The sequence below is a fragment of the Seriola lalandi genome, unplaced genomic scaffold (genome assembly GCF_002814215.2).
Source record: "Seriola lalandi dorsalis isolate HSWRI2012SDOR001 ecotype SW California unplaced genomic scaffold, Sedor1 jcf7180002054885, whole genome shotgun sequence".
Lineage (NCBI taxonomy): Eukaryota > Metazoa > Chordata > Actinopteri > Carangiformes > Carangidae > Seriola > Seriola lalandi.
Genome location: NW_019525437.1, coordinates 2,823,601 through 2,846,100, shown reverse-complemented (window position 1 = coordinate 2,846,100; position 22,500 = coordinate 2,823,601). Strand labels below are relative to the sequence as shown.

Genomic DNA, 22,500 nt, shown 5'->3' with positions numbered 1-22,500 from the left:
ATAACTTGTGCTCTATCTTTCCGGCTTGGATGCCCTTGATGTTTGTGTTATTTCTGATGGCAGCTGCTAAGGGTTCTAATGCCAGTGCAAAAAGTAGGGGGCTCAGGGGGCAGCCCTGTCTTGTACCTCGGTGAAGGGGGAAACGTGGGGACACATTCCCATTTGTTAACACTGAGGCCTTGGGGTTACAATATAGAAGTGTAACACATTTTATAAATGAGGAGCCTAATCCAAACCTGTGTAGCGTCTTCAACAAATACCCCCATTCAACTCTATCGAACGCTTTCGAGAGCCTGCAGCACTGCTCTGGCTCCAAACCTCAGGAAACGTACCAGGACATGCCGGTCTCTGTTACTTATTTACTTTTTTAATTTTTATTACCCTACATTTATCTGACAGGTTTAGTGACTAGTTACTTCAAAGATTTAGATTAGCCTGCTGAGACACTGGTTGCTATGGCGACTGTGGCCACCAGAAGGAGGAGGGGAAAATGTATACACAATCCCCTCTTTAACCCTAGGCAGACAATAGGTTTTAAAAAAGAAACTTTCATCGAAAATCAAATCACACCATCACGACCAGTGTCCCAAGACTTCAGTGAAGACAATGATATATTATATGTGTAGCTACTTTTCACAGTTGAGGTTTTATCGCAGTTTAAAAACCACCTCTCAACTCAAGCTTTGGACAGCCATAAAGAATATCACAATGAAACCAACACAGGGTGACAAATTTCTCTACGTTTTTATAAATTAACTATGGAGGCTGGAAATTGTTGGATTTAAATGTCAGATTTTTTTTCAGGAATATTTTTGGGGATGGCGTGTGATGTCATCCACTCTAGCTCTCAACATTCTGTGCAATACACACCCATTATAAAATCTGGAAAAGTCTCAACCATGTTTCTGTGTTAAAGTATGATGAAGTGGTAGAGCTCGAAATAGGGGTGTGTTTTTAGTCGATTTCACAATGTCTCTCCATTCATTCTCTATGAGAAATTTTCCAGCATTTTTCACCATTCACGCTGCCATGGTTACTTGAAGAAAACTGTGCCCTTCAGGGGCCGCATCCTTTTGGGGACACGATATACGAAGGTGTGGCTCACTGTGACTACAGAGAGAAGGAGAAAGGCAAATAGTGAAAGGGCTGAAACCGGCTGACAGGAGGCTGAATGTAAATACCACAAGATGGTGTCACAAATATGCTAATTAGCAACTTAGAGAATCAAGCAACATCTAGTGACTTTTCAAACAGGCTTTAGCAGCTTTCCATTGAGAGTGGTTAGCATCACTGTCTGAAACTATTTTTTTAATCTCCAGATTGTGATTTTTCTTTTGGCTCACAAACTGACTATAATGACTGTTTATTAGTTTTCCTGTTGAATTTTCTTTTGATTGACTTATCAAGTAATTGATTAATTGTTGCAGTTCTAAATCAAAAAATCTAAAGCACATACAACAATAGAACATTTAGAGGAACCATTCAGCATAAAGTTGGGGCTACTTTTACTTATGACGTGATGACCACATTTTTTCAGCTGTTTCTTTTGTTTGAGCAAGTCTCTTCATGCAAGATTTGTAGTTGTAAAAGAGTATTTTTACATGGTACTGCTACTGTCACTTAGAGAGTAACTTAACATCTGTGACTGAAAAACAGTGTTTTGTTGCTTCACGCTGGTTGAAAGTTTCAAGCCTGTTTCCCTCTGAAAACACTAAGCACACATGTTGGGTGTGACTGGATGTGATCAGACCCGCTGTGTTGCACCACACTTAACAGTGATGTCACTAGGTCCTGGGGTACACTTGTACATCACTGCAACAGGATGAGACATTAAACCACCGAATGTCAGCAAAAACATGATGTAAAGTCACTTGTAAAGCGAAGGATCTGAGAAATTCTCATTGAAATTAATTAACTGACAATAATTAAATTTGTACAATAACACAGTGATTTTTCATCTGCAGTAACGGTTGGGTCCAACAGCACTTCTGTCTTTGGCTGCGCATCTATGAACCTGTGTGCTGCTGCTAACGACCTGGCAAAACTACTTTCAATGCAAAACAATGTTGACATCAAGAGTGAAACAACCTGCTTTGCAACCAACTTGTATAATTCTGTGACAACAGTAACTGCCAGTAGTGGCATGATCCATCTGCTGCTGGGACTCCTTGTCTTTACTTTCTATTAGAACTTAGAAAAAAAATGAACAAAGCACCTTTGAAGCCACCAGGACTCTGAAAGAACCTTTTAAAGAATGGACTTGGGTTTGCTGCCCACTGCTGTCTTCAGTTGGCAGTTACAGGGGCCAGAGAATCCAAATTTAGGAAAAAGGGGATGGAGTCTGGGCGAAGGCACAGATGCATTAGATACATGACCACACCACAGATAACCTTTTTTACAAGCTTAATTTACTTCATATATACTCAGTGGGGGTTAGTGGATTGACTGCTGCAACACTATTTAACAGTTAAGTTTTGTTTTAAATTGTAAAAATATGACAAGGACACATGTTTGCTTTGTACGTATGGTATTGTATATGCACATAAACAGCCTGAATCTGCAATAAATATTATTGAATATCTGTATCATTATTTTTGTCAGATTATAAACAGAGATTTTACATTTTTAAAATAAATAGCAAATGAGACAAAAATGTATTAAAATTGACATGTGTTAGGTTTTCAATAACATGTTAGAAGAAAATAAATATGTACAAGTATGTATGTAGTAAGTATGTAGGTAGTATGTTAGTATGTTTCTCTGAACAAAGTATCTGCTGTGGGCCATTTTGCTCATCTTTGATGACGTATCAATATTAGCGTTGCAGACGGTGCAGAATACAGAAAAGTCACGTTGAACCATGTGCGACCCACACAGGGTCTTCTGGGGTTTTCTATCCATGTTGTAAACTACAGGAGAAGATAAAAGGTAAAGGAGAAGGTCAAATTTAAACACATTACTACCAACCACCCTTGGACTTCTACATATAAATAAATGTCCTTTACATTCAAGCCTTTGTCAAACAAGTTTACATAATAGTGACGAAGCCTATCAACACAGCACCAGGTAAATCTCTCTGAATTCCACAGCACACTGGAGTTTTAAATCTCCTGTCTGTGCCGACTTTCCCACCCTGTGCACGGGCAGCGATGTGTTTCACACGAACCAGAGCTGAAGATGGAGTTCTGTTGTTTATGATTGATGAGCTCCAGCCTTTGTTAATAGACCACAGTCATGTCCACAAATAAGACAGAAATGATAGCTGCAATGGCTGGTAGCAAACCTCCAACCAGAGGCAATAGCATACTGCGGCCACAAGAGGGCAGTAAATTACAACATGGATGCAAAGAGGCAATATCAGATCCTTCATGGGACCAAACACTGTTCTAAGATGTAAGGAAATATATCGATTCTTCGAATTGATTCCTATTTTTAGCTTTAACTGGTCAAGCACTGCTTGCCTTGTTTGTCCTGATGGCACATCGCTGGACTAAATATTTCTTCCTCTAGTGTCTATTGCAGGTAAAATATCTGCCTTCAAAGATTTACTGAAGTAAAAGTAAAAAAAAAAAGTATTATCATCATTTAAGTATCAAAAGTGAAAGTATTGCTCATTGTGCAAAATGGATCCTTTCAGTGTTACCTTACTTCATCTATTTTATTAATAAAGAGTACATATGTTATATTTTCTGGATTATTGTGATATTATCAAATAATTACTTACTGTGTTATTAGAATTGCTGTTGCATTAAGCACAGAATTACAATAAACCAAAACAATAAGGGAACCATAGCCTAAAGTTCAAATAGAAAATGCAATTTGTAAAGAAAGATTGTTCTTATCAGACATGTTTATATGTTAATATATGTTTTTCTTATTAGTTTCTCATTAATTTGATGGCCATGATGTTTGTCCCCTTAAATTTCAAGGCATAGAAATAGAACCTCCTCTTACAAGACATTATAGATGTATTCACAGAGGGAGGCATATTGGATCCAGACACTCTACATGGTGACTGTTTGTTTAAGTTGCTTTATTTTATCCACTCCGCACCACTACTTTACTCTGCACACATAAAGACAAACAAGACGTCAGTGGACTTTTAAAAGCTGATTCCAGATAGTGGCTTCATAAATCTGCCGGCTGCTCTTGAAATGCAGCATTTGGAGATTGGGGTCCCACCTGTGCAGAGTCGTAGCCACTGATCATCTGTGATCATTACCTGGAGGCGGTGGAGCCCATATTAACACTTCTGCTGGGACTGTAGTAGCAATGTGACACAGTGATCTAAATAAAAAAACACCACTACAGTTACTTTAATTCTGTCCACTATGCTGTCAGTTCCAGCCTTTTGCATCAAAGTCTCAGTAATCAAGTATATTAAACACAAGGTCAGCACATGATTGATTTGAGTTCTTTTACTATTTGGGTTAAAGAAGTGAGTGAGCAGATGCCAGATGCAGCTGTCTTACACACATTATACAGCAGCGTTTGCTCGAACACACAAATTAGGTAAATGTAAGTTGTGTTTGCTGTTTTTTGTTTGTTTGTTTTTTTTCACACAACTGGGAAACCTGGGTAACTGTGGATATTGCAATGAAATAATTTATTTTAAATAAAGTACTGTGTTACAGGGTATCTGAGTTGATTTGTTCTTGTGGATTTTAATTTTTTAATTTAAAATTACACGAAACAGTCTGTGACCACAATTAATACCAATAAACTGAAAACAAAATGTGTCCACCTCAATGTTAAAATAGATGCTGGAGTGTGCACAGCGAGCAGAATGTTTAACTTTCGTTTGAAGATTTGTGACTGAGCTGAGGTTTGAAGCTTGTCCATCAAATAAATGGGCGTTTGAATGCTTCTTATTATGACAGACTTACCGTGAAAGAACAAATGAGTCAGTCTGTCCACTTTGGGCCCTCTAATTATATAATATGCAGTTTCTAGGTGTGTTCATACCTGCACATATCCTGCAGCACTTTCACTTAATCTAATGAGCCTGTGTCACAGGTAATGCCCTCATTGACCGTCAGCACAGGAAAAACAAGGGGCCACCCATCTGCTTCTTTGTCAATTTATACTCTCTGCTTGATGAGTAACATCAGTGAAATCACTGAAAACAAGCTTTTATTAATGTTCATCCAGTTTCATTTGTTCAGTTCCACTGTCTTACTTTTGAATCTTTTATTCTATTTTATTCACTGTACTTTTTTATTTATTGTTTTTATTATTTTTGTATTTCCTTTGCAACATTGTTCAGATGTTATTATGATTATTATGATTGTACTTTATCTGCAGTCTGAGAGTGATTCTTGTCTTAGACTTTGACGTTTTTTCATTTTGGAACAGGTCTTGTTGTCAGGTGGCACTGTTTTGTTTCAGACCACATCAAGTGTGAAAACATTCATTCCCCCTCCCCACACTGTAACCCAGTTTCCTTTCTGTAATATACTTAAACACAGAAACATCCAGATAGTTTCAGACATGTTTTAATAAATCTCATCCATTTCATGTTCTTCCACATTCCTCTCCCAACTGATGCACATCTGATCTAAAGTGAAACCTGGTCCCTCACAGCCTCCTCTCTGTGTCTATGGCTGCTGGGATCGCTGATGTGTTTGGTTCCCTTTTTATTTTTCAGTTTTTTTTTCAGTATTTTCAGTTCAGCCTTCACAGTCTACAACAGCTGCAGGGCCACACCTTTGTAAATTGGGTCCTCTGAAGGATTGAGGAAGGATGAATTGGGACACAGCTACTCACACACTTTGTGAGACGTTTGATCAACATGGAGCTGGAGGGCTCAGATGAAAGACTGAGGACTCCGAGGAAACTAAACATGACATTTCAGGCCGAATCTTAAGGCTTAAGCAAAGAGCACGTAGCAAGACAACAACAATCAACAAACAGTAAACTACTCACATGGTGTTATGTAACCACTCTGCCATGAGAGAGTTTGTTTTGTTTGGACATTTTCCATAAATGAGGAAGGAGGAAGTAAATGTAGAAAAACACATTCTGGTGTAACTGTGAGTGATCAAACTGCAACGTGTCTCGTTGCAGTGCATTCACTTAGCGGAGGGAAAGCACATGACAACTGAAAACCTGTATTAAAAAAAAAGATGTCAAAGGCCAGAAAAGATTAAAGCACAGAGAAGTTCTTCCACCAGTGTTTCAAACGTTACATGGACATTCGCCATCTGGACCCTAAGCGGCCACGAGGCAGATGCTTTTGGCCTCACATGACACAAGACGTAACCAGTTGGTGTGTTGAATGCACAGCCTGTGAAGCACGGCAACCACACACACCACACCAACAGGCCCCTCAACTTGTACCTCGACATATACGCACTGCCTGATCAACGGGCAGCCGCCGCGGCTAAATGTTTGAAGACTGAACCCAGTTTGAAGAGACTGAGTGTCTCAAAGTTTGCACACAGACCAAGGCCGACAGAACGAGTCAGATCTCATCAGAAGAACTGTGCTCGTGTCTGGACAGCATGGTAGGATGGGCAGACTGCACCATCCAGAGTAGGTCAAGGGATGACCGACCGAATTAGCATACAACACAATTGTTCACAATCCTTTCTTTCTGGCCCATGGTAGAGCGGAGACCCCCAAGAGCTTCAAATGCTACTCCAGGTACTCCAAGTAAATATGCCAATTCAGTACAAAGACTGTGTGCTGCTTTAACTCTGTTGCCCATAACAATGAGGCCGCAGTATGAAACACACAGCCTTTGAGCAAGGTGATGTAGTGTGGGTTGACATTCCTGCCCTTTCTAGTGTAGCGTACATACCTGGCCTGGCATCAGTCACAAGCATTAAGGAAGTTCATTATAAGGACATGCAGAGTTACAGACCCACAATTGACACTTTGTGACTCTTCCCACCATCAAACTATCAGATTGACAGGAAACAGAGACAAAGGACCCCTCTTCCACAAACAGACCATGCTGTTAGCATGTCAGAGAGACACAGAACCAGACCAAAGGTCAAAGGGTCAGCTCCAGAGGATCAACCAATGGACACCAGGCAACTGAAGAATATAGGCAAAATCTCCAGTTTGTGACAATAAGACTCTGTCTATTGATATTTGATTGTTTCCTATATAGGACAAACAGCACCAAAAGGACTGAGTATCACTAAGGTGTGAATCCTGGCCTCTCTGTGCCATGCATGAATACACACACACACACGCGCGCACGCACGCACGCACGCGCGCACGCGCGCGCGCACACACACACACACACACACACACACACACACACACACACACACACACACACCAACCTCCCTTCCTCTGCCCCTCTCTAGATAAGAGTCATAAACTACAACCCACTTTCCAATCCTGGGTAGTGACCAGCAGAACTCTCTTCACAGACACAGATCTCAGGAAGAATAAATAATTAAATATCTAACTGTTCTCTAACTCATGAGATGTTTCTATGTAATAGTTCAATCCCAAACTTTTATCCCATAGAATGTTTGAAATGTAACATGTAGACTTTAAGACAATGTCCTTCATGTGACCATACTGTCAGCATCCTTCACATGAGGTAACACACACTACATGACATCCAGCATGTGCATATTATTATTATTATTACAGTCAAAGAACTGCTGTGTAATCCACATTTATAGACTATTAGCTTTAGGAAATGTTTATATAGTTATTTGATCAGTTAACCATTTGTATCATGATTAATTCCAGGTTTGAAGGATGTAATATGAAATCAGCACTCGTATTACTCCTGTCTGTCATTATTAGTGCCATTAGGTTTATATGTTATTTCATTAAATGTTTGTGGTCATGGTGGAAGACGGATGTGCGAGTTTATAGGTAAACTGTAGAATTAAACTATTCAAAAGTTCAGTTGAAAATTACTCTCTTCTCTAAGTGGAAACACAGGAGAAGACAGGTGACGCCCCTGAAACATGCGCCAGCCCCCAGGGGATAAAACAGTCGTGATCAATTCACACTTTGCTAAAAACTTTGCTCAAAGCTCAAAGCCCGGCTCTGTAGCTATGTAAACTCATAACTCTAAACTGCTAGCAACAAACTCATGGCTATTAACCATTTTTGCACTTGATCATTTTGTCCGTGTCCTTTATTCTTTCTTTGCCACAGGCTCCAAATAACATTGTTTTTGTTTACATGTGTGATCTTTTATTTTTATTAAGACAAGTCAAGACCAACTGAACCAAAGCAACAGAAGTGCCTCAGAGTAATTTTGTAACTTTTAATCATCATCAAGTTTTCCTTTTTGAAGATTTTGACAACTTTAGAGTTATGTGGTCAACGCCAGTCTCCTCTAAAGTTATCCAGCCAAAGTGAAGAGCATTAGAGTTTATTTCAACCCACAAGAGACGCCAGCAGAGACACATCTGCACGACCGCCTGCAGAGAAGCCGAGCAGAAATCAAGAGTTCCCGAGACAGAAAGTCTCCTGGCAAACTCCACCAGAGCTGAACCGCTGAGACACCGGCAGAATCCGTCATCGTGATAACGGGACAAGGCCTCCAGGAGAATCCACCTAGATCCCAGGTCTCTAGGGTTACCACGGCAACCACAGCCAACTGGGTTCCAGCCGAGGGTCTCCAGCTTCAGCGGTGTTACCACTCTGCTCATGACTGGGTCGATGTCAAAATATAGTAATATTTAATCATCAAACCTAATTCGTAGATGTAGCATCATTAGCTGTATAGCCACAGTGTATAGCCATAACATATCCTTTCCCACCATTGCCAACTCATCACACTGCTCATTTCATCATTATTTTCATCTTTATGATTATTACACCTTGCATTTACTCTGTAGATAGTAGTTTAGTTAATAAACTCCTTTATTTACACCCAGTTGTTGTCCTGTTGTATTCTGTTGAAGTCATGGCTTCTGATATGAGATTGATACATTTGTCAATGAAGTAATTCATTGTTGTCCTCCCAGAGGACTGGTGCCCCATTTCAACGGGAGCAAACTCTAAATTATGAATGAAATGCATGAACTTCTTGACCAACAGGACTCTAGAACTCCACCTAAGGTCTTTCACCACAATTGTTTATAACCTTATCGCTCCTGGTTTGGCACTGATTTGGAGCCAGTGCCAAAGTTGGAACCTGTTTTTCTTGTTTGGACAGTCAAACAACTGGCCCTCAGCCGCAGAAAAAGCAGTTCCAGAGGATGATGTCATAACGTGGCACTATTGTGGCTCTCTATACTGTGGAAAAGCTAACTGGTTCTAAGAAGGTTGGCAAGTTGAACTAATTACAAACCAGCTCTAGCACCAGCCCAGAACTAGCACTAGGTTCATCTTGGTGGAAAAGGGGTAACAGGTGCTCTGTGAGGGCGACTCCTACCACAACACAGGTGGGACACAATGCTGCCACATAATATTCCAGTGAACCGTCTCCTGTGGTTTAGCTTTTCATGGTAGTAAGGACCAAGTTGGTGACTACACAGGTGTACGTCCCCTACTGCGTTACAGGACTGTTGAAGGAACTGTTCTTTCCTTGTGTAAACGTGAGTTAAACATGAGTTTACTGTATTCATATTTAGAGTTCCCTGTCGTCTCTTGAGAGCAGGAGGAGAGGAAAAGGTTTGGGAGGGCTGCGTCCAGGCTGTGTTTCAGATTTGACTAAAGGTATAAGAAAAATGTTGGACAGCTTTATTCCCTCTCACACGCCCATGTCGGTCACAGAATTATAACTGGACTGGAACAAAACACAAACTGTTCCCGTACTGTACCACAAAAATGAAGTGATTCATCATACTTTTGGTGAGAAGGTGTGTTAAGTTGTTTTTCCACCTAACAAAAGGGGGGGGGTGACAGTCTGAATGATTGTTCTGTAAAATTGGGGAAACAGCCAATCACTGAGGGCTTCACGCAGCTGTTGTAAATGTACTCCACCTGTGGAGTATATAAAGTGTAGCTGATCAGGTGTAGTGTCACCACCTGGGGAAACTGATCTGCGGTACGCACCTGTTCATCACGATGAAGCTGATCCTCTCTCTGACTCTCATCTGGGCGCTCTCCAGCACAGGTAACACCACCTATTCTTACATTAGAGTATCTGCAGGTATCACACCACCTAATTTAAGACATTTAACAATTTCCAAAACTTACTAGAACCAATTTCTACAGTATAAAGGAATAGAAACCAAATAATAGCAGATTATTTGTTTTAATTCATCAGAACTAATTATGGATCTTTGAAAATATATAAAAAACATCTGAGACTTTAGAAGAAATCAGGCATGCTGAGTCGTTGCACCTGTGTAAATCACTACTCAAAGCAACTTTTAATTCTTGGTTTATCATCTAACTTTGGTCCTTACTTTTGTTTTTTGTTTTTTTTGTTGCTTTATTGATCTGATTGTTTTAACACATGTACTTATGCTCTACACATTGCCTCTCTTCTGTGTCTTTTATTGCTTTTTGTTTTCATGTTTGTACATCACTTTGTAACTTTGTTTTAAAAAGTGCTATATAAATAAAGTTATCATTATTAATACTATTATCATTATTATTATGATTATTATGATTATTATCATCATTATATATAGATCCCCAGATGGAAAACTCTCATGCTACAGTACAACAGTACAAGAAATAGTCTAAATAGATAAAGAACTAAATAAAGAGTCTAGCTGTGTATATTAGACAATTTAAATATTTTTTTGCCATCACAACCATTATATCTTAAATTCTTTTGGAACAACAGCTAAAGAATTTTGAGCCTTTATAAAACACCAAAACCATGTAACCCTAAACACCTCACACATTTGATGTAACTTTCTTTCACTATTTCTCTCCTTTGCAGCTGGAGCACTCGTGTGTCAAACCTGCTTAAATCCACAGTGCTCAAGCACAGTCCCATTCACATGTCCCTCGGAGACGATGTGTGTCACGGCTTCTGCTCTAGGTCTTTTCTTCATGTTCTCTATTACTTTTCAGTGAAATACATGTACTGTAAACTTGTGCTTTCCATCAACATTAACAAACTGCTCTTGGTCTCTGTAGTCAGTGTGTCTGGAACCACAGTGCAGCAAATCATCAAGGCGTGTGCATCATCCTCCCTGTGTCCAGCTGCAGGCAGCCAGACATTTTCAGTGAACCTGGGTTTTACAAGTACAGTTATATCTGCTCTGTGCTGCAGCACAAATAACTGCAACTCAGACACTCAATCTTGTAAGGAATGGATGACTATCTTATTTAAGACAAGATGAAATAGATGAGAAAAATATTCAAATCCTTTTTCTGACATCTTGTTTCATTTTGTGATACTTTCAGTCCCGGCTGTTCCATCAAATAACAGCCTACAGTGTTTCTCCTGTGACTCAGCCTTGGCCACTAACTGCACCACTCGAATAAATTGTAGGGGAGTGGAGGACCGCTGCTTTCAAACAAATGGTGAGTGTTCATGTAATATAGTTTAGAGGTCCCATACTTTACCCTTTTCTGTGTTTTGTCAAAAGAGTTTACCCATAAGAAGAATATATTTGTGGTTTTAAGAACCAAAAAACATCTCAGTGTAGTTTGACATATGGAGTCAGGGTGGGCTGTGCTGGGGTCATAGCTGAGGCTGGTGACCAGAGTGTGAATTATACAAGGACAATCATGGGGCTAAACCTTTTCTCTGGGGCAAAATGCCAGTACAGTGCAGGTGCTCCTGTGAACTGCAGTGTTACAGCACTTACAATATCTTGATTGTTTAATTAAAGCAGTAAAATAAATGTAGTGCAGTAGAAAGTACAATATTTACTCTATTGTGTATATATATATATATTGTAATATAGTGGAAGTATAAAGAAGCACAAAATGAAAACAATAAATTGCTCAATTACTCAACAGTTAAAACTTCTGAATTCCAATGTGGAAAATAAAGGAGGAAAATAGTCAACTCTATATCACCAAACACATCTCTAGAACAACTAATCCTCCATTGTCTCACTGCTCATGACTGAGCACCAGTGTTTGCTAACATTAGATAATATATCACGTTATATTGCAAACATTGGAAATGAAAGGGCGCACTATCCGCTAGCTAACATTAGTTAGCAAAAATATAATTTAAGGCTAATGTCAGAAATGAGCTAACATCAGTTAGCTGAACTGTAACTGAAGGCAAAGAGTAGAAAACAGCTATCAGTAGCTAAACTGTAAGAAAAATGTTTATGCCCAAAGAAAAAAGATGATATCAGTTGAAGTGCACGCCTCATTTTGAATATTTTGACTACTACAGTTTGTGAACCGCTGAACTACCGTATGACTGTACTCTGCAGTTTGAGTCAGACAGAGCTAAGCAAAAACAAGATTTTCCACATGATGTTAGGTCGCTTGTAAAGCGAAGGATCTGAAAAAATTCTCCTTGGACTTAATTGAATTTGTACAATAACAGTGATTTTTCATCTACAGTAACGGTTGGGTCCAACAGCACTTCATTCTTTGGCTGTGCATCTGAGAGTTGGTGTGTTGCTCTTGCCAAACTGGAAAGGCACAACATCGCTAACGTCACCATTGAAACAGACTGCTGTAAGACCAACTTGTGTAATTCTGTGACAACAGTAACTGCCAGTAGTGGCATGATCCATCTGCTGCTGGGACTCCTTGTCTTTCTTTCTATTAAAACATAGGAAAAAAAATGGACAAAGCACCTTTGAAGCCAACGGGATTCTGAAAAAACATTTTGAAGCCTGGACTTGGGTTTGCTGCTCACTGCTGTCTTTAGTTGGCAGTTACAGGGGCCAGAGAATCCAAATTTAGGAAAAAGAGGATGGAGTCTGGGTGAAGCTGAGGTGGGGTAAGAAGGCACAGATGTATTAGATATATAAACCACACCACAGAGGGAAAATAATTGTAAATTGTACTAATATCAAGATTGTAGCCTTGGTTTCGTCTTTGGATGAGACACTTTTTATCAGATTGCCACTTGTTCTCTATCTCTTTACTTTAATTCATATGCACACATATGCACATGCAATTGAACATGTGTTTGCTGATATAACTTGCTTAAAACTGAACTTGTGTAATGATTCTTTGTATGATTTTAAACAGATATATTGTCTAGAAACTAACCATAATTTTGATGTGATTGATTTTCAAGAAAATGTTACAAGACAATAAATGTGTGAAAGCTTGAAGTGGTGAGCTCCTATGTTTGAACCAAGCATCAACCTCTCATTAAAAATGAAACCAACTGAAGAACCAAAAACTGCAGTTCCTCTAATGGCCACTAGAGTCTGGCTCCAACAGTGAGTCAGTCCCCATAGACTCCCATGTTAAAACGTCAAACTTCACAGCAGAAATAAATGTGTTTATAGCCGGGTACTAAAATCAGTTCTGGTCTCTAGAGCTAATTTCCTGTTTCATGAAAACTGTTTATATTTTTACAGTCGTGTGGCGTAGTGGTCTAAGCAGGCGCCCCATGTGTAGAGGCTACAGTCCTCGCTGCAGTCAGCCCCGGTTCGGATCCTGCATCGGACAGCCCCCTACTGCATGTCGTTGCCTCCCTCTCTACCATACTATCCAATAAAGGCATAGAAAGCCCCAAAAAATATTTTAAAAAAAAATAGAGCCTGTTATGTGTCTGTGAAACTCATTAAAAGCGGCACAGAGGCATTGAATAGGAAATATTTCACAGCTAATTTCAAAGATCAATGTTTGGATTAATCACAGAACAGAGCTCAGCTGTGACTTACACTTCAGTTCTTCAGGCACTTTCACATCACAAATGAGCAAACTCTTACCCACTCAGGTTTTAATACAATATCACCATGAAACCTTTAAACCAGTGGTTCCCAACCTTTTCCACATCCGACTGCCCCAGCCCACAGGTTGGGAACCGCTGCTTTAAACTATAAATACTGACAGATTCAACAGCGCTCATCGTCAATGCCACTATAACTGCAGCAGCTGGTCAACAATGCAGTTGAGGGTTGCCAGATCATTAGTCACGTATCCCTTATATCTCAATCTTTCACTCTTTATCAAAATAAGTGACATTTTGCTGAAAACACACAAACCTGGCAGCTCAGAGTTCCTGCATAGACCTTAGCTGTAACACATGATAGCTAAAGATGGAAGATCTTTTAAAATGGGTAAATATATTGGTAGAGACAATTCATCAACATTTGCTCAACAGGGAGGAAGTGTGTGATTAATATACAGCTCAGTAGTTGACGCAAGAATTCTCTGCAATGACACATTGCGCAGTGGGAGTATCACTGCAGCTGAAACACCACAAGCCAATTTTCTGTCATGTTTTCTGTCAGGAACACGACTACACTTGAACAAGGGACATTCCAGAAACTTTATGAGACAGTGCCAAGGGACAAAGGAAAGTGTTTAATTTCCTCATTGTTCTTTACTGTGGTGGACAGTGAACTGATGCATGGAAAAATACCAGACGTTTCCTTGTTTACTTACAAGGCAATGTTTTATGGTTGCAGTCATCTCATTTGCAGGAATTAACAAATGCAGTAATAGTTATATTAATATACTTTGTGTATATAAATAAAGTTACAAATTTCCTTTCAAAAGACCAGACCAGACAAGTAAATAAAAACCTATGTCAGACATTTCCAAATGTTTTCATGTTAGTGTTACGGGTCCCAAGGATGAGGACCGTGGTGACAAATATGTTACCTGTAAAAGCAGGTGAAGAGCAGAGTAATGAAGACACCAAGCGTCTCTGTTTTCCTCCAGAACGTGTCTCAGTCTGATTTATTTTACACAAAATAAAAGCTATGTCAACACTAAACATGAGTCTTCACTATACAATGCAGCTGGTTATTTGTTCATATCATTTACATTCAACTATTCCACAACCTCAGTGAAATATGTTCTCTTTAACCAGTTTCAGTTTCTCTAATCATCACATTTCTTTTCATACACAGCTATGTTCAATAAGTAATATCAGTAAATACATCACGTTTGTTAATTCAGTATTCTATTGGTTGAAATCACTAATCACAGTGCATCATGAAGATCCAGCATGTTGGAATAACCCTCTAAATACATCTCTTAGCTACACAGAAGTGCTCATAGTGCTTGTGCTACACTAGCTAATAAACTCAGTCACCTTTAAATATAACAGAATATTCACATCTCAACAAAATATATATTTCAACCAAAAAAGATACAAACTTAACCAGTATTTTTCAGAGTGTATAAAGTGCGCAGCCTCTCATTAACGAGCAGTTGACCTGAACAAGCTCGGGCCCTAATGGCGGTCGTTCGGGAAACTTTTCCCGTTTCTAGCGCATTTTACCCATAAATAACTCCAGTGAACTGCCTTAAACTCTCTTGTTAAATTAACATGGATAAAAGGCTACAACATAACCAACATTTTCCGATTCTCAAACCGTTTACTGACCTGTAAAAGCAGGTGAAGAGCGGAGTAATGAAGACACCAAGCGTCTCTGTTTTCCTCCAGAACGTGTCTGAGGTAGACGCGACAGGTGGGGCTCATTTACCGAACCCCCGAACACCTGGAGTGACCACAAACGTTCCGCCCGACTGCTTTTCAAAATAAAATGACCCCTTTCATATAGTTTTCTACTTTTGAATAAAATAAATGAAAATAAATACATATATTAATGAAAGTGTCCCATTCATACATAGGCTTTATACACAAAATAATATTAATGTGGCCATTCCCTCTCAGGGGTGCCACATAAGCATGTCTGACTGAGAACAGGCAAGAGTTCCATAGGGGCTCTAACACCATAAGCTGTGGCCTGGGTATAACCAGGGCTCCATCAGAAGATCTCAGTGGTCGAGAGGGCACATACCAGGGCAATAAATCAGGAATCGAAAGCATGAACAACCTTTTGCAGATCAGCAGTTGATAAAAAAAGATGATTTGACAGATTATCTTGAGCAGAAGGAAACAAAACTGAACAACATTTTCATGTTGAAGATTACCCCTAGATTTCTTGACAGACCTCCAAGGTTAGCTCTGATTAGTTGATGGATTTAGGAAGACCAAACAAATTGACCTCTGTAATTGTTGTTAAATTTAAGGAAATTAAGGGACATCCAGGATGCAATATCAAAGAGGCAAGATATGAGATTAGCTAGGCTGCTAGGATCTGTGGGTTTTAACAGAATGTATAGCTGAGTGTCATCAACGTAATGAATGACCTGGCTAAGAGGTAGCATAAATGGGAAACAGGCAGGAGCCAGGAACTAAGCCTTGAGGGACACCACATCGCAAATGAACCATTCAGGAAGTGGAGTTTCCCAATACTGAATAACTTCTGTTAAGGTATGAACAAAGTAAGCTAAGAGCTGTGCCACCCACATCTCCTAGTGGTGTAAGAAGATGTTTTGATCAATAGTATTGAACACAATACTTCAATCTGAAATAACTAAAATCAAGCAGTCCCCTCCATCTGCAGTTATCAGTAAGTCATTAGTTACCTTAACAAGTGCTGTCTCTGTACTATGCTGTACTTTGAAACCAGACTGGAAACCTACTTAATAGAAACCAACCTTTATTGATTGGTCCATTGTGCGGTTACTGGGCCAGATGGGGGGAGTTTTTAGGGTTTTATTAGATTAGATTCGATTAGATTAGATTAACTTTATTAATCCCACAACTGGGAAATTAATTTACCACAGCAGAAAAATAAACATCTATGGAAATATACATCAAAAATACACCAAATATACACTAATAAATACAATATACACAATACACACGATATGTACATGAAAAAGTGTAAGTTTGCACATGGTCAGGAAGAGCAGGAGTTGTGGAGTCTGACAGCTGCTGGAATAAAGGACCAGCGGAACCTCTCCTTCTTACAGCGAGGATGTAAAAGTCTGCTGCTGAAGAAGCTACTCAGAGACCCTACAGTGTCATGCAGAGGGTGAGAGTTATTGTTCATGATGGATGTCAGCTTAGCTAACATCCTCCTGTCACCTACTTCCTCAATGGAGTCTAGGGGGCAGCCCAGGACAGAGCTCGCTTTCCGGATCAGTTTGTTGAGCCTCTGCCTATCCCTGTCAGTGCTGCCCCCTCTCCAGCAGACCACAGCCAAGTAGACGGCAAAAATGCATAAAATAATTTTAAAAAAAGAATTAATTCCAGGTATAAAATAAATACTCCTTGAAGGGACATATTGTCTATATATTTTATAACGTTGCAAGTAAAGATGTACAAAATGAGAAAAACTATAAAGCTAAACATATTTATGGAAGGATTATAAAAAGGGTCACTGGGGTATAACTGTCAATACTTTTTTAATTTTAAGATTACAAAACATGATTTCAATGAGAAATTATGCTAAATCAAGCCAGTGACTACTGCGCACAGTGACTATTAATTAACCTCGAAAGACCTATGGATCAGGAAATGAAAGACAACTGAACTTCTTTTTAAACTTCTTTTTGTTGTATTGAGGTTGTATTAAATCCACAACGAAAACACTTCAGTGAGAGGTGCAGTTTGATCACTAACAGCTGACACCAGAACAAGTTTTCTACATTCTACATTTACTTCCTCATTTATGGAAAATACCAAGCTCTCATGGTGGAGTGTTCACATAACATCACCTGAGATCTTGGTGGTTTATCTCACTGTGGATATTTCAACTTCCTCCAGCTCACACTTTGGATGTTGACATAATTGAGTCAGTGGACAGGAGATATGGAGACAAACCCTTCATAGATTTTCAGTGATGTTTATCATCATGTCTTTTGACAGTGTAGTCTCAGCAACCAATACAGTTGTACTGTAGATCTATACAAAACAACTGGTTTAGCTCCGGACAAAAATTTGTACTGATAAAATATTTGCAGCTGTTGGTCCCACCTCAAAAGTCTGAAAATGTAAAACTTGTGCTTTCTTTAAAGGAACAGTAGCTGCTGCAGGATAAACCACAAAACAACCCTGCCACAGACTGAGTAAAGACTGCTTACTACCTTTACTACTCTATAACCAACCACATCTGCTGCAGAAATATCCTTTAATAATATGTGAAATAAATAAATAAAATTAGCAGGATCCTGTCAGTAAGATTTTATGGTTTGCAAATGATTTGTTTAATAATTGTAACTCACTTTATTTGAGTATTATTTTGTTTTGGAAACTTGTGACTTTTATTCCACTTAAAAGATAAATATTGTATGTTTGAATCCACTACATTTCTATTATAAGTACTGTTAGTTTAGTCAGTAGATTGAATTTTGTTTTATCTTGAAAATGTGATAGACCATACAGTAGAAAAACCAATCGGAGCATTGTAAAAAAGGATTTTGGGGGGGTGGTAATTACAATCCATGCAAATCATTAAAATTTTAATCAAGTATATTAGTCAGCAAATTAAATATATAATAATAGACACACTACCTTTTTTTTAACAGTAACAACTGTAAGATTAAAAAGAAAATGAATAAATGTACCCCGAAAATATTAGCCCTGCAATGCCTTGTGCGCATGCGTCAACTGGCTCAGGCCAGGGTCAAACCGTTTCAAACGCGACGCGGGACTGGGGACTGTGGAGCTACTGGTAAGAGTTTTGTTTATGATATTCCTGCGTATCATCTCATGAATGAAGGTGTTAACTTCTTTAACGGTAAGATCTGTTACAAGATTTGTAGTCGGCAGGTTTCTGTGTTAGACCAGGAATTTAAGTTTGTAGCTTTTTCTAGGCACTGGCAGCCTGTCATTGATAATTAGCAAGTTAGCCTCTTAACAGTCCGATGACCGACTTCGGACTGTTAAGTACAGATCTAAGTAAACACACATTACAGTTGTGCAAATAATGTAGCTGTGTATTCTACTGTTAACAGACCGACGGCCCACCCGCGATGGCGGACTGTTAATCTCATAACCGGCTGCAAGGCCGGGCTGCACCGCCCGTCTGGCTGTTAAGAGGTCAACAAGTGTAGCGCTATTGCCAGAGTGTAATGTGAAAGAAAGTTAAGCTGCTTAATCTTAATAATAAAAATAATAATAAAATTATAATAAAATGTAGCAGTGAAGAAAGCATGTAAGGAGGGGCAGGTTGACAGCAACGTCGGTCTTGTTGCTGCAACAGCCTTGTATTGACACATTACGTTTTAAAGTCGGCCAAGTTAGCCGACTAAGTGTGAGTATAAATGTGATGTTATAGGAGTAGCGTCGCCGCATTTAAGAAATGTGGAGCAACAGAGGGAATAGAGTGTGAGATCAGAGAGGTGTTTGCGATGGGAGCAATTGAATTATTGTGTTATGATGCCATATCAGTCATGTGCTTATTGCAAGTAAATGTATCAAATTTCAACAAACTACAATCTCTTCTCGTCCTGTCATCCTACAGCTGATGACAACACATACATGACTACACAGAGGAAGATCTTGTTTCTATAATTGCTGAAACATTCCAGTTACACATGGAATCAGGACTACTGTACGAAGACAAAGATTTTAGGAACCAGTTTTCCAGTCTCATATCAACTGCCGACCAGGACAACAAGGCCACTGTGAAAAGAGCCTATGATCACCCTTGACTAGATGAATCAGGACTGTCCTCTACAATGACTTCAGCAAGTAAATGCTGATTATGTGTTGTGATATTGATGAAGATATTTTCTTCTGTTTGTGTTTTGGCTGTTCGGCATGTGTTTTCTTAAGTTGCTGTGTGTTGAACTCTCAGGGTCACTTTATACATTTTCACTAAAATGGATCTACTTATAGATCCAAAGTGTGGAGAAAAAGGGATGCAGTTGTCTGTTGTCTCATTGAGTACCTTGGTAAATACCAAGAAGACCTCTTCCAAGACTAGGAGGTATGTTATAAATGAATGATCAACTCAAGGTATTCACATTACACAAAGATTTGCCCTGTCGCCACTGTTTCATTGCCAGTACTGATTGCAGAACTCTGATCCAGCCTATCTGATACCTAACCTTTGATAAATAGGCAGGGTATTACTGTACACTATTTCCTGCCTTTGTGTATTATAAAAAGGTTTAAAACACACACACATTATGTGTGTAATCTTGTTTGGTATTAAATTTTAAGAATTACATGGAGACATACATTTTTCCTGACATAAACAGTCAAATGAGAGTTTCAGGTTATTTTGTGCTGTATAGTGGGGTCCACCTTTTTAAAAAGACACACATCCACAGAACTTTGCCAACATCCTAGCAATGTAGAATTGTGTTACTGCATCCAGTGGTTCAGAATACCAACACTTTAGTTGCATAAAACATATTAAATGGGTTGTTGATGTTCTGTATACTTCCCATGTCCTCTTACTTGTAAATTGAATAATATGAAATAACATCTGATAGCGAACAATGACAAGATAATGTTTGATATTGATGGTCATTTGGTTTGACCTACGTTACATGCAAGAAGTACATGACAGATACAGATGGGGGACGCATCAATCAGGAAAATCTGCATGTTTCACCCCTACAGTCAAGTGATCTCACGGCAGCTCTGTTATTCCTTCATTCTATTATGACACATTTTCTATCCTGGAGGGAATGGTCTGTTCCAGCATGACGATTTTTCCATCTACAGCAATGGATTAGATTGATAACTGTTTCATTATGAGATACTGGGGTCAATCATTCAGGTTTTGCTTTTAATTCGTCACCTGTTTGTATAATAATGCTGATTAATACAAAAAACCTTGCTTGTGTTGAAACTGAATTGTATCGGAACACCATCTTGCTGATCTGCTTAAATTAAACTAAAAATGCATATGCTTTTTGTTCCTTTGTTTTCAACACGGAGGACGAAGGTGAGGGCCACATGGACCGAACCATGAAGGTGCTTGTGATCCAACCTCCCACCGCCGAGGAGGAACCAGCCGACACATCTATAGACAGAAGCTCAAGTACACCTTTGAAGTATTCCAGAAATTTTTTTGGAGCTTAACGGAGCAAAGCTGCTTGAGAGGGTCCACTGCCTCAAAACTAAGCTAATGGAATGACACAAACTCACTGTTTCCTGATTCTTCCCGTAAAACTTTTTGGAACTGGAACAAAGGACTACACAGACTGGACACGTGAACCACAGAGCAGTGTCCCATTGACGTTTTTCTATTCAAAAAATTCATACTGCTTTGAGATCACTGTTTCTCAGACGAGACGGACTAATCGGTTGAGCATGGTGTGCACTCACTATGTTTTTGTCTTTTAGTGCTCACTTCGGTTTGCTTTTGTCTTTTACTGTCAAGTCATAGTGGATGCTTCACTTACTATTTGTTGTGAATAGAGATGGGCACTTGAAGAAAAGTCCTTGATTATTATCAATTAACGATCAATAATCAATTCATTAGTCACTTTTTATATTAAAAATGCCTATGGCAGAAAATACTAAAGAAATCGTCTTTTTCCTCAATGAAATCCTTATTCCAAGAAGAAATTATAGTCCAACAACAGTCCTCTTAAACAAGGCATTTAAAGTGTAATTGTTTAACTATTAAAGATATGCAGCGCTGCTAATGGCAGCAGAGCCCGCGGCTTTTTTAGCTCGAAAATATTCCAACACCAAACATCGCCTTGCTCTATTCATGTTTACCTGCGATGCCAAGCTGAGTATTCATTTTTCTCTGTTGAAAATTTAAATTGTACCCTGGCTGGTTCCTGCCACGCAGTGAAATTCATTGCATTGCTTCAAGACACACTACACAACACAACCTCATTGATAAACACGTTAGATCGGTTAGATTGCACATGATCGACAAAATTCTTAACGATCAATTATCAATCATCGGTTAATCATGCGTACCCCTAGTAGTGAATTTGGCTCCAGTTAGGTTTGAATGGGATCTGATGTAATGGCTGAATTTGGGTTTGTTGTTATTTCTTGTTCTTTTACATGTACCGTGAAACTGGTTAGCCTAAGGGTGTACTGGGCTTTTATTTATATCTACTTTTACTTAGAATTTAATGCTGTTCTTTTAAGTCCATTTTAAAATCTTAAGTATTTATTGATGGATTAATTGTTGATTCATAAATTATTTTTACAATCCCTGTTTTTAATGCCTATTCAAATATGAAATTAAGGAAATACTTAATTTCCCTGGTCCTCCATAGGAATGCATTGACTTAAAAAATGAACTTTTGAATACATAAGTATTTTCAAAAGCAAGTTCTCCAGTACATTAACTTTGAAATAAAAAAAATTGACTGAACAACTTGAACATTGTTGGACCAGGAGAATCTATACTGTGACTCAAGTAATGGAGCTGTGTACTTTGTCCACCTCTGCCAGGGGTTGTATGAAAAACAGTCCAGCAGGGGGCAGTGTGCACCACTAAAGCTTTACTCAAGACTACAAATCACTATTGAGATAACAAACATTTTAAATGATTATGGGCAGAAAGACAAATCCCTTGAGTGTGTGTTTGATGTTGTTTTGAATGAAAAGGAATCAAGAAAAAGAATAATCTATCTGAAGTGTTTTTTGTTTTGTTTTTTTTAGGAAATAGCTCCTCTGTCACACATGTTAATAAAATACGCAAAACTTATAGCCACTGATGCATG

General features: G+C 38.9%; 1 protein-coding gene and 1 long non-coding RNA gene across 2 annotated transcripts in view; both read left to right on the top strand.

Annotated features, from left to right (window-relative positions):
• The window catches only part of LOC147817826 (uncharacterized), a 6,845-nt gene extending 4,328 nt beyond the window's left edge, over positions 1-2,517 (top strand). Inside the window, exon 5 of the mRNA XM_087179987.1 lies at positions 1,948-2,517. Within this exon, the coding sequence (XP_087036113.1) occupies positions 1,948-2,188 (241 nt within the window). The 3' untranslated portion in view covers positions 2,189-2,517. The remainder of the gene's footprint in view (positions 1-1,947) is intronic.
• Positions 2,518-9,944: 7,427 nt separating this feature from the next.
• On the top strand, positions 9,945-13,145 carry LOC111671624 (uncharacterized). The gene is made up of 5 exons (XR_015438634.1): positions 9,945-10,045; positions 10,826-10,927; positions 11,026-11,193; positions 11,296-11,415; positions 12,421-13,145. It is a non-coding gene; the product is annotated as an uncharacterized LOC111671624 (long non-coding RNA).
• The last annotated feature ends 9,355 nt before the right edge of the window (positions 13,146-22,500 follow it).